The sequence below is a fragment of the Balaenoptera musculus genome, chromosome 11 (genome assembly GCF_009873245.2).
Source record: "Balaenoptera musculus isolate JJ_BM4_2016_0621 chromosome 11, mBalMus1.pri.v3, whole genome shotgun sequence".
Lineage (NCBI taxonomy): Eukaryota > Metazoa > Chordata > Mammalia > Artiodactyla > Balaenopteridae > Balaenoptera > Balaenoptera musculus.
Genome location: NC_045795.1, coordinates 998,660 through 1,011,028, shown reverse-complemented (window position 1 = coordinate 1,011,028; position 12,369 = coordinate 998,660). Strand labels below are relative to the sequence as shown.

The 12,369-nt window shown below is 61.9% G+C and overlaps 1 protein-coding gene across 1 annotated transcript; it reads right to left on the bottom strand.

The window, feature by feature from the left end:
- Positions 1 to 1,958: 1,958 nt before the first annotated feature.
- FOXC1 (forkhead box C1) lies at positions 1,959 to 5,454 on the bottom strand. Its single transcript, XM_036870719.1, has one exon. It carries the CDS (start codon positions 5,352 to 5,354, stop codon positions 3,720 to 3,722), a length of 1,635 nt encoding a protein of 544 aa, XP_036726614.1. The 5' UTR covers positions 5,355 to 5,454; the 3' UTR covers positions 1,959 to 3,719.
- Positions 5,455 to 12,369: the final 6,915 nt, after the last annotated feature.

Below are 12,369 nucleotides of genomic sequence, written 5' to 3'. Positions count from 1 at the left end.
AAACTGCACGGCATGATAAATTGTAAAGTGTGTGCTTGTTTGCATGCATCTGGTGCAGAGGGGCTGCCAACACATAACCCTGAGAACAATGCCCGCCACGCGTACAATACCCCAAATGCAAGCTTGTGTATGGCGTGTGGCGCGCTGACGTTTACCTGCTCATGGTAAAAACTGCTAAGGAGTGCCCACTGTCACACGCAGGACAAAAGTCCTTATTCCCCTAAAACTCTCTACAGAGGCTGACACTCCCAAATTAGCCAAGTTGCCCGCTGGGTCCCTCCTGGTGTCCCAGGCTAATTTCAAACTGTGCTACTGGTTAAAGTATCAGGGAGTTTTTCTTAGAATATTTTACAGCAAAATTATCCTTGTTGCAAAAAAGGTACGAATCAAAGCACTAAAGTACAAGGAGTGCTCACTTCCGAATAAGGAGGCCCCAGCTTCCCAAGGCTTAGGTGGCAGGAGTTGGTTTAAGAAGCCAAAAGCAAATGTACTGAGAGTAGAAAACATCACATAAGTGGTCCTAAGAATCAGCTTAACGAGCAGACTTGTGCCCTCCTGCTCAAACAGCTTCTGAACGACGTGGGCAACTCGCGTAGAAATAACTACTTTCTCTGCATACGTATAACTCAAACGTCTTCCTCGACGCATTTCTTAAAGGCCTAACTTTCAAACGTTCGGAATGAAGACGGCAGAAATGATTGCTAAGAGGCTCCCAAGGCGAGCGCAGAAACACTCCCCGGCTGCGGCCAGGGCTTCTCGCCGGCCTTTCCTAGGAATCGAGCGCCGCGCGCCCGGCTCCCTCTCCAGCCGCCGGACTCGGGGCCCAGAAAGGACGAGCCCGGGTCGGAAGCGCCGCCCGGCCCAGCCGGCCCTCTCCCACCCTCGCCGCGGCGCCCGCGCTCCGAAGGCCGGGCCTGGGCCGGCAGCCGAGGCCGCGGGGACGCAGGGGGTCGCGGGCCCCGCCGCCCACCCGCGCGGCCGCTCCAGGTGCCCCGAGGCCTCCGCAAACCGGCCGCGCACGCCGCGCGAGGACGCAGCGCGCGGGGAGGCCGCCCGGGCCCAGCGCCGCCGGGCAGGTCGTCCGGGCCGGGGCCGTCAGACCAGCGAGGGGAGGGCGCGCGGGCGCCGGGAGCGGGACCCGCCCGTGGCCCCGCCGCCCGCCGCGCTCCGCACGAACACACGTGCGTCCTCCAGACAAAGGCGGCGAGCGCGGCGCGGAGCCAGAGCCCCGCGCCCGGCTGAGACGCGCGGTGAGTCCCTCGGGCCCTCCGCCCCGGGCTCCGGATACCTTCCCCTCGGCGCGGCCGCCCCGACCCTCCCGGTCCGGGAGGACGGGGCGCGGGCGTGGGCGGCGAGCGGCCGGACGCGTCGTTACCCTAATTAGACGAGGGGCGTCCGGTCCCAGAGGCCGGCGTCGGGGCCGCGGAGACGCACCCCGGCCGGAAACCCCGGGCGGGTCCGGGTCCACACCGCCGTCCCCGACTCGGAGAAGTGGGACAGCCAAGCCGGAAAGGTCAGGCTCCCGGCGCCCGCGCTGCCCGCCTCGGGGGGTGGGGCGGGGAGCGGTGCCCGTCTGAGGGGACAGGGCCGCCGGTCACCTGCGTCCGCTTCCCTTCCGCGCCCGGACAGCCCCGCTCCGACCACGGTCCTTTTGTCCGCCCGCCCCGCTCCACGCTCGGCTCCCACGAATGGGCCGACGCGGGAACGACGAGATTTGTCTGCAGATTTTTCCCCTTCACCACCCAAAGGGGTGGGGGTGGGGGCCCTGGGAAGCGCGAGGCCGCCCAGGCCCAGGGCTGCGAATCGGAGCGGGTCGCGCGGCGGGAAGGCCGGTCCCGGCCGCCTACCCCGGGGGACGCCGCGCCCTGCGCGCCCAGCCCGGCCGCTGGGCTGCGACTCTGAGCCAAGGACCCAGCAAATCAGAGGCCACGTAAAGCAGTTTTTGACTGGAAGTAGAGTGTATTTATTTGCAGCAATCCTTTAACAATGATCAAATTTTGACAACAAGCAACAGCAATTACTGCTAAGTGTTGCCTCTAGATCGGAGCGGCAGATAGCAGGAAACTGTATTATCTCGAAAACAAACGGAAAGGCCCTGAATGACTGTAATCAAACCGCCATCTCCCCAAAGTCTGATTGACAGGGCAGATCCCCCTAAGATAATGAATTTATTACATTTCCTGGGTTATTTACAAAGGGGGAGGGCCGATCCGAACTGCCCCCTAGGTTTAACTGTAAATTAACAAGAAAAGTGGGATTGAAAAGAAACCACCTGGACTAAAATGCCCTGCTCTTTGCTCCTTCCTTCTTGTTATTGTTTTAAATCTTTTTCAAAAAATAACTGTTCAACAAACATATCTTCTAAAATAGTTTCCCAAAGATTAAATATCCCTTTCCAACCCACCGTACATGTTTTGTTTTTAAATCAATCCTTCTGCGTTAGACATGAAGGACTGTAGATGTGGATGAGTTATATACATACATTTAAAAGCTGGGTTTTTTTTCCTCTTAGAAAGGAGTGAAATTAATAGGAAGAAAATCATCCAGCATTTGGCTCTCAGGGATGTCTAACACACATCGCAGTTTTTCGATGTGACACACAAGCCAGATCTGCATGTGTGTATCTGGAGGCACAGCCACCTCTCTCCACACACAGGTATCACTGCGGTAAGACCGCTGCTGATTCATGGGCTTAAAATTTCCAAATCATGTGCAGTCATTCCTGAGGAAATGAATTTGTGTATATGCCAACTCAGATCTGTTTAGGAAAATCTCTTTTTACTAGCCACAAAGCAAGCTGACTGACTATACAGTACGTTTTGCAGAAGATGCTGCAGGGAAAAAAAAAAATCTAAACAAAAAGAGACTTTTATGTGAAATTTGACAAGGAATAGTCAGAGGGTGTCTCCATTTTTTTCGGAGATTTAGAAGGAGAATTGATAATTTCTAGTGTCTTAATCTCTGAAATCTTTTTTTCTTATAATATTTAAAGCTGTATGAAAGTATCCAGACATACAGGTCTCATTCAAACTGAATGGTAATTTATTAATAAACAATGAATATGTTCAACAAAAAGAAAGAAAAGATGATAGAATAAGATTAATACAGTTTCCCTTTTTATAATGAAAAAAAGCACAATTTAAAGTTTCAGGCAATTTAACGTCAGGTTTTGGAAACTTTCTGGCGTTTGGTCCACGACATCCAACTACAAATTAAAAATAAATTACTATGTTGCAATTTACATTTTAAAACAAGTCCATGGATAAAAAGAAAGCGATTTTCATATACGGGGACTTCCTACCTCCTTTCAACAGAGGATAAAATAGTATCTTACAGGTGAGACGTGAAGGCAGGAGGCGGCAGGGGAAGGGACAGGACAGAAGGAGGAAAGCGTGCTCTCTGAAGAGAAGAAGAAACTTACGTGTTATCTGGAGTAACACTGTCCTTTAACAAACCATGACTCTGCTGTCTCTGTACGAAACAGTTTACGGTTTTGTTTATTTAGTTAAGGCAAAGTGGAGGTGGCTCCGAATCCGTCTTTTAAGAAAATACTCTTCTTCGTGCTGGTGAGTTGAAAGTTTGGAGGGATTCTGTTCGCTGGTTTGGTGAACGTTTCACAAATTGGGTTTTTGGTTTCGGTTTTGCATCGAGGGTTCTTTTGGCTGCTCCTGCTCTGGGGCCCGGTTTAGTTCGGCTGGGAGGCGGGCAGGGCGGAGGGGTCAGAACTTGCTGCAGTCGTAGACGAAGGCCCCTGACGTGCGGTACAGGGACTGACCGGAGGGGAAGGCCATCTGACAGCTGCTGTTCCCGTTCACCGGCGAGTTGCTCAGGCCGATCCGCTGCGACTCAAACATCCCCCGCACCGAGTGGAAGTTCTGCTGCTGGCCCGGGTAGCCCGCGGCCGCCGCCGCCGCGCTCGCCAGGTGGCCCAGGTCCCCGCCCGCCTGGTTCAGGTACCACGAGGCCAGGCGGCCTTGGTGGGCCGCAGGGTGATGGCCGGCCTCCTGGCCGCCGCCGCCGCCGTGGCCCAGTGACGAGGAGCTGCTGCTGGTGGCCGGGGGCAGGGAGTAGTCGGGCAGGGGGTCGTCCACCGAGGAGCCGCCGGCGCCCGCGGGCGCGCCCTGCACGTGGCCGCCGCGCTCCCCGGCCGCGTACAGGCTCATGGCCTGCAGGTTGCAGTGGTAGGTCCCGGCGCCCCCGGCCCCGCCGCCCCCGCCCGAGCCGCCCGCGCCGGGGCTCTGGCTGCAGGGGGAGCCGTACAGGGAGCTCTGGCCCGGCGAGTAGGCGCCCAGCGCCAGCGGGGGCGCCAGGCCCGCGCGCGAGGACGCGGCGGCCGGGGCCAGGAGGCCAGAGCCCAGCTCGGCGGCTGCGCCCTGCGGCGACCCCCGCAGCGACGTCATGATGTTGTCCACGCTGAAGCCCTGGCTGTGCGGCGGCGCGGGCGCGGGCGCGGGCGGCTGGCCGGGCTCCGCGCCGTCCAGGCTCAGCGGCCGCGCCGCCGGCAGGCCGCCCGGGGGGCTGCCCCCGCTGGACAGGCTGCTGCTGCTGCTGTCGGGGCTTTCGATTTTGGGCACCGCGGCGGCGCCGGCGCTGCCGCTGCCCAGGGCGGCGGCCGGGGACAGGGGCTGGGGCGGCGAGGGGCACGTACCGTTCTCGGTCTTGATGTCCTGGATGCGCACGGGCGGCGGCTGCGCTCCGGGCGCCGCGCCGTCTGCCTGCTCGGGCGGCGCGGGCGCGGGCTGGCGGCCGGTCTGCGGCGGGGGCGGGGGCGGCGGCGGCTCCTTGAGGTGCAGCCGGTCCTTCTCCTCCTTGTCCTTCACGGCGTCCTTCTTCTTGAAGCGCCGCCGCCGCCGCAGGAAGCTGCCGTTCTCGAACATGTTGTAGGAGTCCGGGTCCAGCGTCCAGTAGCTGCCCTTGCCCGGCTTCTTGTCGTCGCGCGGCACCTTGACGAAGCACTCGTTGAGCGAGAGGTTGTGGCGGATACTGTTCTGCCAGCCCTGCTTGTTGTCTCGGTAGAAAGGGAAGCGGTCCATGATGAACTGGTAGATGCCGTTCAGGGTGATCTTCTTGTCCGGCGCGTTCTGGATGGCCATGGTGATGAGCGCGATGTAGCTGTAGGGCGGCTTCACCATGTCCTTGGGCTGCGGCTGCGGCGTGTAGGGCCCGTAGGCGCGGGCCATGCCGCCCGGGTACTGCTCGGCGTGCGCCGGGTGCGAGTACACGCTCATAGGGGCCGGCATGGCGGTGTAGCCGCCCCCGGCCGCCGCCGCCGCGCGGTAGTAGCTCTGCTCGCCGCCGAGGTAGGGCACCACTCCCAGGGAGTTGGGGCTGGAAACGGAGTAGCGCGCCTGCATGGCCCCGCTCGCCGCCGCCGCCGCCGCCGCCGCCCCCCGCCCTCGCTGGGCCGGCCGCCCAGTGCGAGTCCGGGCCTGCGGGCTGGTGCCGGGCCGCCGCCTCCCCTGCGCTCGCCCGGCTCCGGGGCGCCTCCGGCCGCCGAGGAGGCTCGGGGCGGCGGAGAGGGCCGAACGCGGACGCGGCCGACGGCCTAGAACGCGCGCGGCAGCTTCCAGGCGGGAACGGGAAAAAGGAGCCCGAACTAGAAAACAAGCAGACGTCCGGCTCGCCGCGCCGCCTGCGCTTCCAGGAGGCTCTGCCCCAGCCGCCGGCGAAGGCGGCCAGATAACCAGGGCGGGGGGCAGCGCGCCGGCTGCCTGCCCGGGTCCGCGTCACCTTTTTTTCAGTCTCTCGCGCGCCGGCCGCTTAAGGAAGCATTGGGAAAACTTCTGAACTTTTGAGCATCCGTCACCCAGGCGAGGACTTTTTTACGCAGTTACATTTTTTCCGGGCAGCGGAGCCCCGCCCCATCACGGCGGCGGCAGCCAATGGGAGGCGGGAACGCCTCCGAAGGAGCCGGAGGCCGAGCCGCGCCGGCCCGCGCCCCGCCGCGGAGGACCGCGGGGCTGACCACACGCGCGCCGGCCCGCCCGTCCTGGTCCCGCGCCCGGCCCGCGCCCCTGCCTGCGCCCCCGCCGGCGCCCCTCCCGCGCCCGCAGCCGTGCGCCCCCGCGCCCCGCCGCCCGCGCCAGGCCCTGTCCCCCACCCCGGGCCCTCCGCTGGACGTCCATTGTTCCCGCAGACTTGCCGGGTCCTCCGGGCCCCCCGCAGACCCTTCCTCCGTCCGCCGCTCCCAGATGTCACCGCGTCCTCGAGCCCCAACTCGCGCTGGCTCTCTCCCATTCCTTGGCCGGCCTGGCCAACTCCAGCGCCGGGATTTCCCGGGCCTCCCCTCCCCTCCCCTCCCCTCCCCGGTCACCCCTCCCCGGTCACCCCTCCCCGGTCACCCCTCCCCTCCCCTCCCCTCCCCTCCCCTCCCCTCCCCTCCCCTCCCCTCCCCTCCCCTCCCCTCCCCTCCCCTGCCCGATCGCCAGGCTCCCGGGCTCCCGGGCTCCCGGGCTCCCAGAGGTCTCCAGTTTTCCCCACCTGGAAGTTCTCCAGTCTTGAGCTGGGTTACAAAGGGCACGGTTTTAAGGGCTCAGTCACAGCCGAGCTCCGTTCCCGGTGGGGGCGGAGTTGTTGCCCCCACCTCACCGTCCCCGCGACCCCTCCCCAGTAGAAATAAGGGAGGGGGATATGGGGCCTTGCCAGGAGTCTTGAGGCCGTGGTTGGCGGCGGGGGTGTCTTCGGCGCGCGCTGCTGGAGCCTGGAGGCTACCCCGAATTCCTCTTAGGGATTCGCCGCGACCGCCCTCTCTTGTCGAGTCCAGCACCTTTCGGCTCAGAGCAGGGGTCAGCCTTCGGGCTCAGTGACAATAGCAGGTGTGATGGCAAGAAGCAAGTCAATACGTCCCACCTTCCTCTCCGCACGCGCGTGTCTGCTGGCTCGCAGAGATAACGGGTGTGATTGGGGGAACGTTCAGAATCGCACCTGCAGGGCGGTTCGAGGGTCCTGGGGATGAGCACAGAGGCTAATCCCTGTGCCAGCGCCTGAGACTTGCAGTTTCCGGGGGACTGGGATGGAGTGGGAAGAGGAAGAAGGAAAAGGAGAGAAACCGCGGGCAGGAAGGAGATGGGCCTCCTCTTCTGCAGCGCGCTTCTGCACTTGGGCAAATCTGGAACAGCCCCTCCGGCCCTTTCCTGCAAGCTGGAGGAACTGGCGCGTCTAGGGGGCTGTGAAGATGAGCAGCGTGGCGCATCTCACACCTCCACCCTCCAATTCCTGACAATCTTTAACTGCGAGGACGTGTTGGGAACCCTTTTGGCTTCCCGGCTTGAATCCGGCTTCCTCCTCTGCACAATTTGAGCTGCAGCTGCAGTTTAGGAGTTAGGGCGCGGGCCTGTGCAGTTTTAAAATGTTGCATTTCGGAGTGGACCCTGACATGGAGAGACGCGAGGACCTGCTCTTTCTGAACCAGCCGGGTGCCCGGAAGCCTGGCTCCCAGCCACTGCCTGGCCTGCTCCGCGCCTGGGCCGCTCCAGCCTCCTTTCCTGGGCGTCCGCAAGGCCCTGTCTCCACGGCTGGAGGAAAACTCTGATTTATCAGCAGGAGATTCCTCAACACTTGTGGGGGAAGGGAGGGGGGGAGAAGCCCCGCGACACGAAAAGTGCATTCGTGTCCAGCCCCCGCCCCACACCCGGACGGATTCTGCCCCTTTGGTCGAGGCCTTGTGGGCGCCCCGGCTTCAGCCTGGTGGCTAAGGAAGTCAGTGGTCGCCCCGAACGCCTCGGCATTGGCGACTTCGGCCTTTGAACCGCGTCTCCACCGCGCGCGGTGCGCGGGCACCTACGCGGCGATGGCGACTCGGCCGTTTTTCCAGCACGGGCCGCGCCCGGCTCGTGCGCCGAGACGTGGTGCCGCGCTGCCCCGGTCCCCGCGCGTCCTCCCCTGCTCCCGGCTCCGCGGCCCGAGAGGTGGAAAGATCTCCTTAGTAAACTGCAAATCCGACAGCCGGCTGTGCTGGGCCCCGCTTCGGGTATAAAAGTGGCCGTTGTGAAATGAGTGTCTGGCGCGCGGGAAAAAGGCGGGGTGCAGTTTACGAAGATCACCTTTCTCCTGCTCGAGCTCTGGATATTCGCCAGGAAAAGATCTTTGCGTTTGTGTTTTATAAGCTTCCTCGGAAGCAAACCTCCACTAAAGGGCTTGATTGTATTTCAAGTACTCGACTTATTATTGTTGTCGGTGGCGGTATTTGAACATGAAGGCGCAGAAATGAAGTCTTTGGGGAGCAGGTTACGATTTTTGTTTTCAGGTTGGAGTTTCTGATGCCCCCTTCTGCTGCTCCGCGGGTGGTTCAACCACTGTCTCCCCGAAACCCTTAACTCAATGGGCAGAAATGCCCCCGCAGGAAGCCTTCGGCTGCTTTCCTGACACCTCGCGGCTGCGGCCTGAAGGTCCCGCAGGCGACAGCGGTAATGGATGTTTGGTGGGACTGTCGCTGGCCCTCTCCGCCCCATCCCCTCCCTGACCCGCCAGCCGGGGTCACAATTCCCGGGGCCCCCGAGGGGTCTCAGCTCTGGGGAGGGGCGTGACGTCACAGCGATACGCAAAACAGGCCTCAGGGGCCTTAGCTGGAAAAGCACCAGGAAGGGAGAGGTGGCGAGCACTCCAGGAAATGCCCGATTCGCGGCATGGTGACACCGCAGGAAGAGGGGGAGGGGTGGTGTCTTAACGCTGGCCACCAGGAGCGGGAGGAGCTCTTTTTCTTCTCAATTCAAGAAAAACGGAATAGGGGTTGGGGAGGTGACCCCGCGAGTCCAGAAAAGGATTCCGGAGGGGCGGTGAGCCCAGCCCAAGGTGCAAGGATTGTCCTCCTGTCAGAGATCCCTCGGGAACTTTCCAGCGTCCCCCCAGCCCTGGCCAGCGACTCTCCCTGGACACGCGCAGGCCCTCACCGCCCGCTGTCCGGGCTTATCCGCGCCCCGGCTCTAGGCTCGGGAAGCTGGCCCGTCGGGGGGTTAGGGCCGGTCTGACCGGGAGCTTCGGGAGTCAAGAAAGGCGGGCCGCCCCTTTAGATGGGGCAGCCGGGGGGGGGCGGGGGGGGCTCTGCACGCGCGCAGCCTTCCCACCCCCTCGCCCTTCGCTGTCGGGAGAGGCATGGTATCTGAGAGTGCGACCTGAAGGCTCCCCGCTAGACTGAAGTCGCAAGCATTTGTAGCCACGTCTGCTTCGAGGTGTCTTTGAGCTATTTAGGTTTTTGTCGAAGTTCTCCATGTGGCCTCGTTTACGAAGACCTGAAGCCCCAGGGTGGGAGGCGATACGCGGGTGTCAGTGGCCGTTTTTCGTTATCAAACCCTCCGCCGGGCAGGAAGTGCTGGTCATCTGCAGAGGGAGGGACAGGGACCCCACGTCTGAGTGGCCAAGACTCGGGGCAGATCGACTTCTCTCTTAGCTGGGGGGTTTCTGAGTACAGGTTCTGTTAATGCAGTCTTCCTGATTCAGTCCCCTCCTTAGTAGAAAAATAATTCCTACGATAAATGAAAAGAGCGTTTGTTTTTTGATTGTTTTAAAGACAAAGTGATGTCCATGATTGAACGAATTGTACAGCTGCCCTCCTAAGGGCAGCCTCCACAGGAGGTTTATAGGATGGGGTCATTTAATGCCCCCCAAGTCCCCACGACGGGCCGTCCCACTAATTACGCTCACGGGAGGGAGTGTGCCAGCACCTGCTCGGGGTTCCCCCGGCTCGGACCACCTGTCGCCCTTCTGCAGGAAAGCCCGGTCTCCCAGAGCGTTTCTGGGACCCAGCACGAGCTGAGTACCAAGAAAGGGCCACAGGACTCGCGGGAAGCTTTACCCTCGGTGCCCGGCTACGCATGACTGGGGCTTCCTTTGTCCAGGAAGAGCTAGATGCAGATGCGAACTGTCCCCTGTCGTTAACCATCAAGGACAAAAATAAAATTTGTTAAGGGTGGATGAACATACAGGACTAGTTGCGCGCCTCGGTTTCTTCCCATCCGGGTCCCCATTAGACTGGGGCGCAGCCTGGCCTGGAAGGGGAGAGGCCCCGCCACTCCAGCTTCCGAGACTGGGTCTCATCCCGGGCGCGGCCGACGACCCGCGGGGCCCCGGGGTGCGCGGTGCGGGCATCACCGGATGCTGCGCGAGGGCGCCGTCTGCATCCACGCGTGGGCTCCGGGTGTCGGAGGAAAGGCCTTGGTGCGCGGACAGACCCGCAGACAGGCCGGCCCCACGGGCGGGGAAGGGCCGGGCGCACCTTGCGGCGGCGGGGCCTGGTCCCGCGGGCGGCGGGCTTCCGGCTCTCTAGCCCAGCACGGGGGCCCCACGCGCGGGGCTGCGCCCCCTCCCGCCCGGAAGCGGCCTGAGGAGCCTGAGCTCGGACGCCCCGGGCCCTGGGACGCGCCGCCCGCCCAGTCCGTGCGCGTGGGGCGCGGCTGCCCTTTCCCCCAGGCCCTGGGGCGGCCGCGGGGCCCTCGGCCGGGGCCGCCGGCACCTGGCTCCGTCCCGCCTGCCTCCCGGGTCCTCGCGTGCCTCTGCACCTGGGAGCGCGGCCCGGTGGCCCCCGCAGGCTTCCCGCCTCGCCCCCGTGAGCGCCGGGAGGGGAAGCAGGGGAGCCGCAGGGCCACCCCCGAGGCTGGAACTCCGGGCTCCGGGGCGCAGGTCCCCGGCCAACCCGAGCGCCGCGGTGGGCTCCGACCCCGGCCGGCCCTGCACGCGCCCCGAGCGCCCCCTGCCGTCTGCGGCCGCCTGTGGGCGACCCGACGCCCCACCTCCCGCCGGCTCAGCCCCTCCGAGCGGCCCCCGGGAGGGGGCTCTGAGGAAGGGGATGGGGGGGGGGAGGCCTCGCCGGCGGAGGGCCCCGCCTGGCTCCTGGCTTTCGCACCCTGCAACCTAGCCAGCTCCCCGGCGGGAAGAGTCCGGTCGGGAGGCCCCTTGGAGGGACCGGCTCGGACACCCAGGCACAGGCCTGGGCGCTTTTGTTCCCGGGACCCTAGGTGACCTGGTAGGACGCTTGCAGCCACCGGCCACATTCCTTCCTAGCGGCCCCTTTAATTGATGTGCACATTACAGAAAAAGCAGGGCCTCCTCATCAAGTAAATTACATTCTGGGAGATGTCAAGGAATGTATTTACTGGCAGCCAGGTTTGCCAATAAAAGCTGCAAATTAAGACCGCTGGTTTCCAGGAAAAAGTACTTCTGTTTTTTAACCGCTTCTTAGTCTTAATTATGAAAAACTGAACCTTCAAAGAACCGGTTTGGAGAACAGGGCGGGGGAGGCGGAGCTGGCGGCTGCGGATCGGTCCTCATCCCCACCGCGTTTCCATTCCAAGTCCCGCACGACGCGCGACGCACCGGCCTGACCGCGGCGGAGCATCGCCGGCAGCAGCGCGAGCCGCTGGCGCGGGAGAGGGGTGTGCTCGGGTCAGCGCTATTTAGTTTGGAAACGAAGATATAAGAAAAGATAAGCTATGGCGAATAGGGAGGCAAATTTCCACAGAATAAGTAGGAATAGATGTATGAAAGGAAAGGGGCCACGTGCGTAGTGTTCACTGTGGTCGCTCCCGTATTTTTTAAGGCCAATAGTGGAGTTGGGTTAAACTCTAAATTAAGGGCGAGAAACAAACAAACCCGGAGCTTACTTTTACCGAGGTCCCCTTTGGTTGGGGTCACAGAGACCCCAGCCGAATGAGGACATCTCTCCACGCCCCAAAGCTGGCCTCTTCGCGCAGACCCGTGCTCGGGGCAGCGCGTGGATCCTGGTGAAGGTGAACTTGTTGATGGGACAGCTCTCCGGTCTTCACCGCGGGCCCTCAGACGGCAGTGACTTCACTGGTCGTCCTGCCCAGCGTTGAGAGTAATCCTTTCATTTAACCCTGGTGTGGACGCTGTTATCTGCATCTTACACAGGAGGAAACTGGGCTTAGAGAGAGTGAGGGACTTGCCCGAGGTCACATACCGTCCCTCACGATTTTACTCTGCTGTGTCCTTGGCCCTAAGATGCCCTTTATGATAAGGTACATCGCTTATGTGCCACCAAGAGAAGAAAACGTTAAACTATTAAACCTTGTCGGTGGTAAGTCCGATCTCAGTTTCATGTTAAAATGTTCATTTCAGATCGATGGTACGTGGACTAATCCACTTAATCGACACATATATGGCGGTTTCCTTGTTCAGCGTTATCCCAGCAGCGGGATGCGTCGCCCCGGGCCGGACACCTTTGTGGAGGTAAATACTGGTAACTACGGGGAGAACGTCCATCCTCCTCAATGCCCGAGTCTACTGTGTGTGCAAATACACTTGTGCTGGGCTGGCGGAGCCACACACGTGTTCTAGAGTTGCTCTACTAGAGGCACTGCTGGTGCGTTTGCTCCTGGTCCTGAGTGTGATCTGGGCTCCTCTCCTGGATTTCCCTTC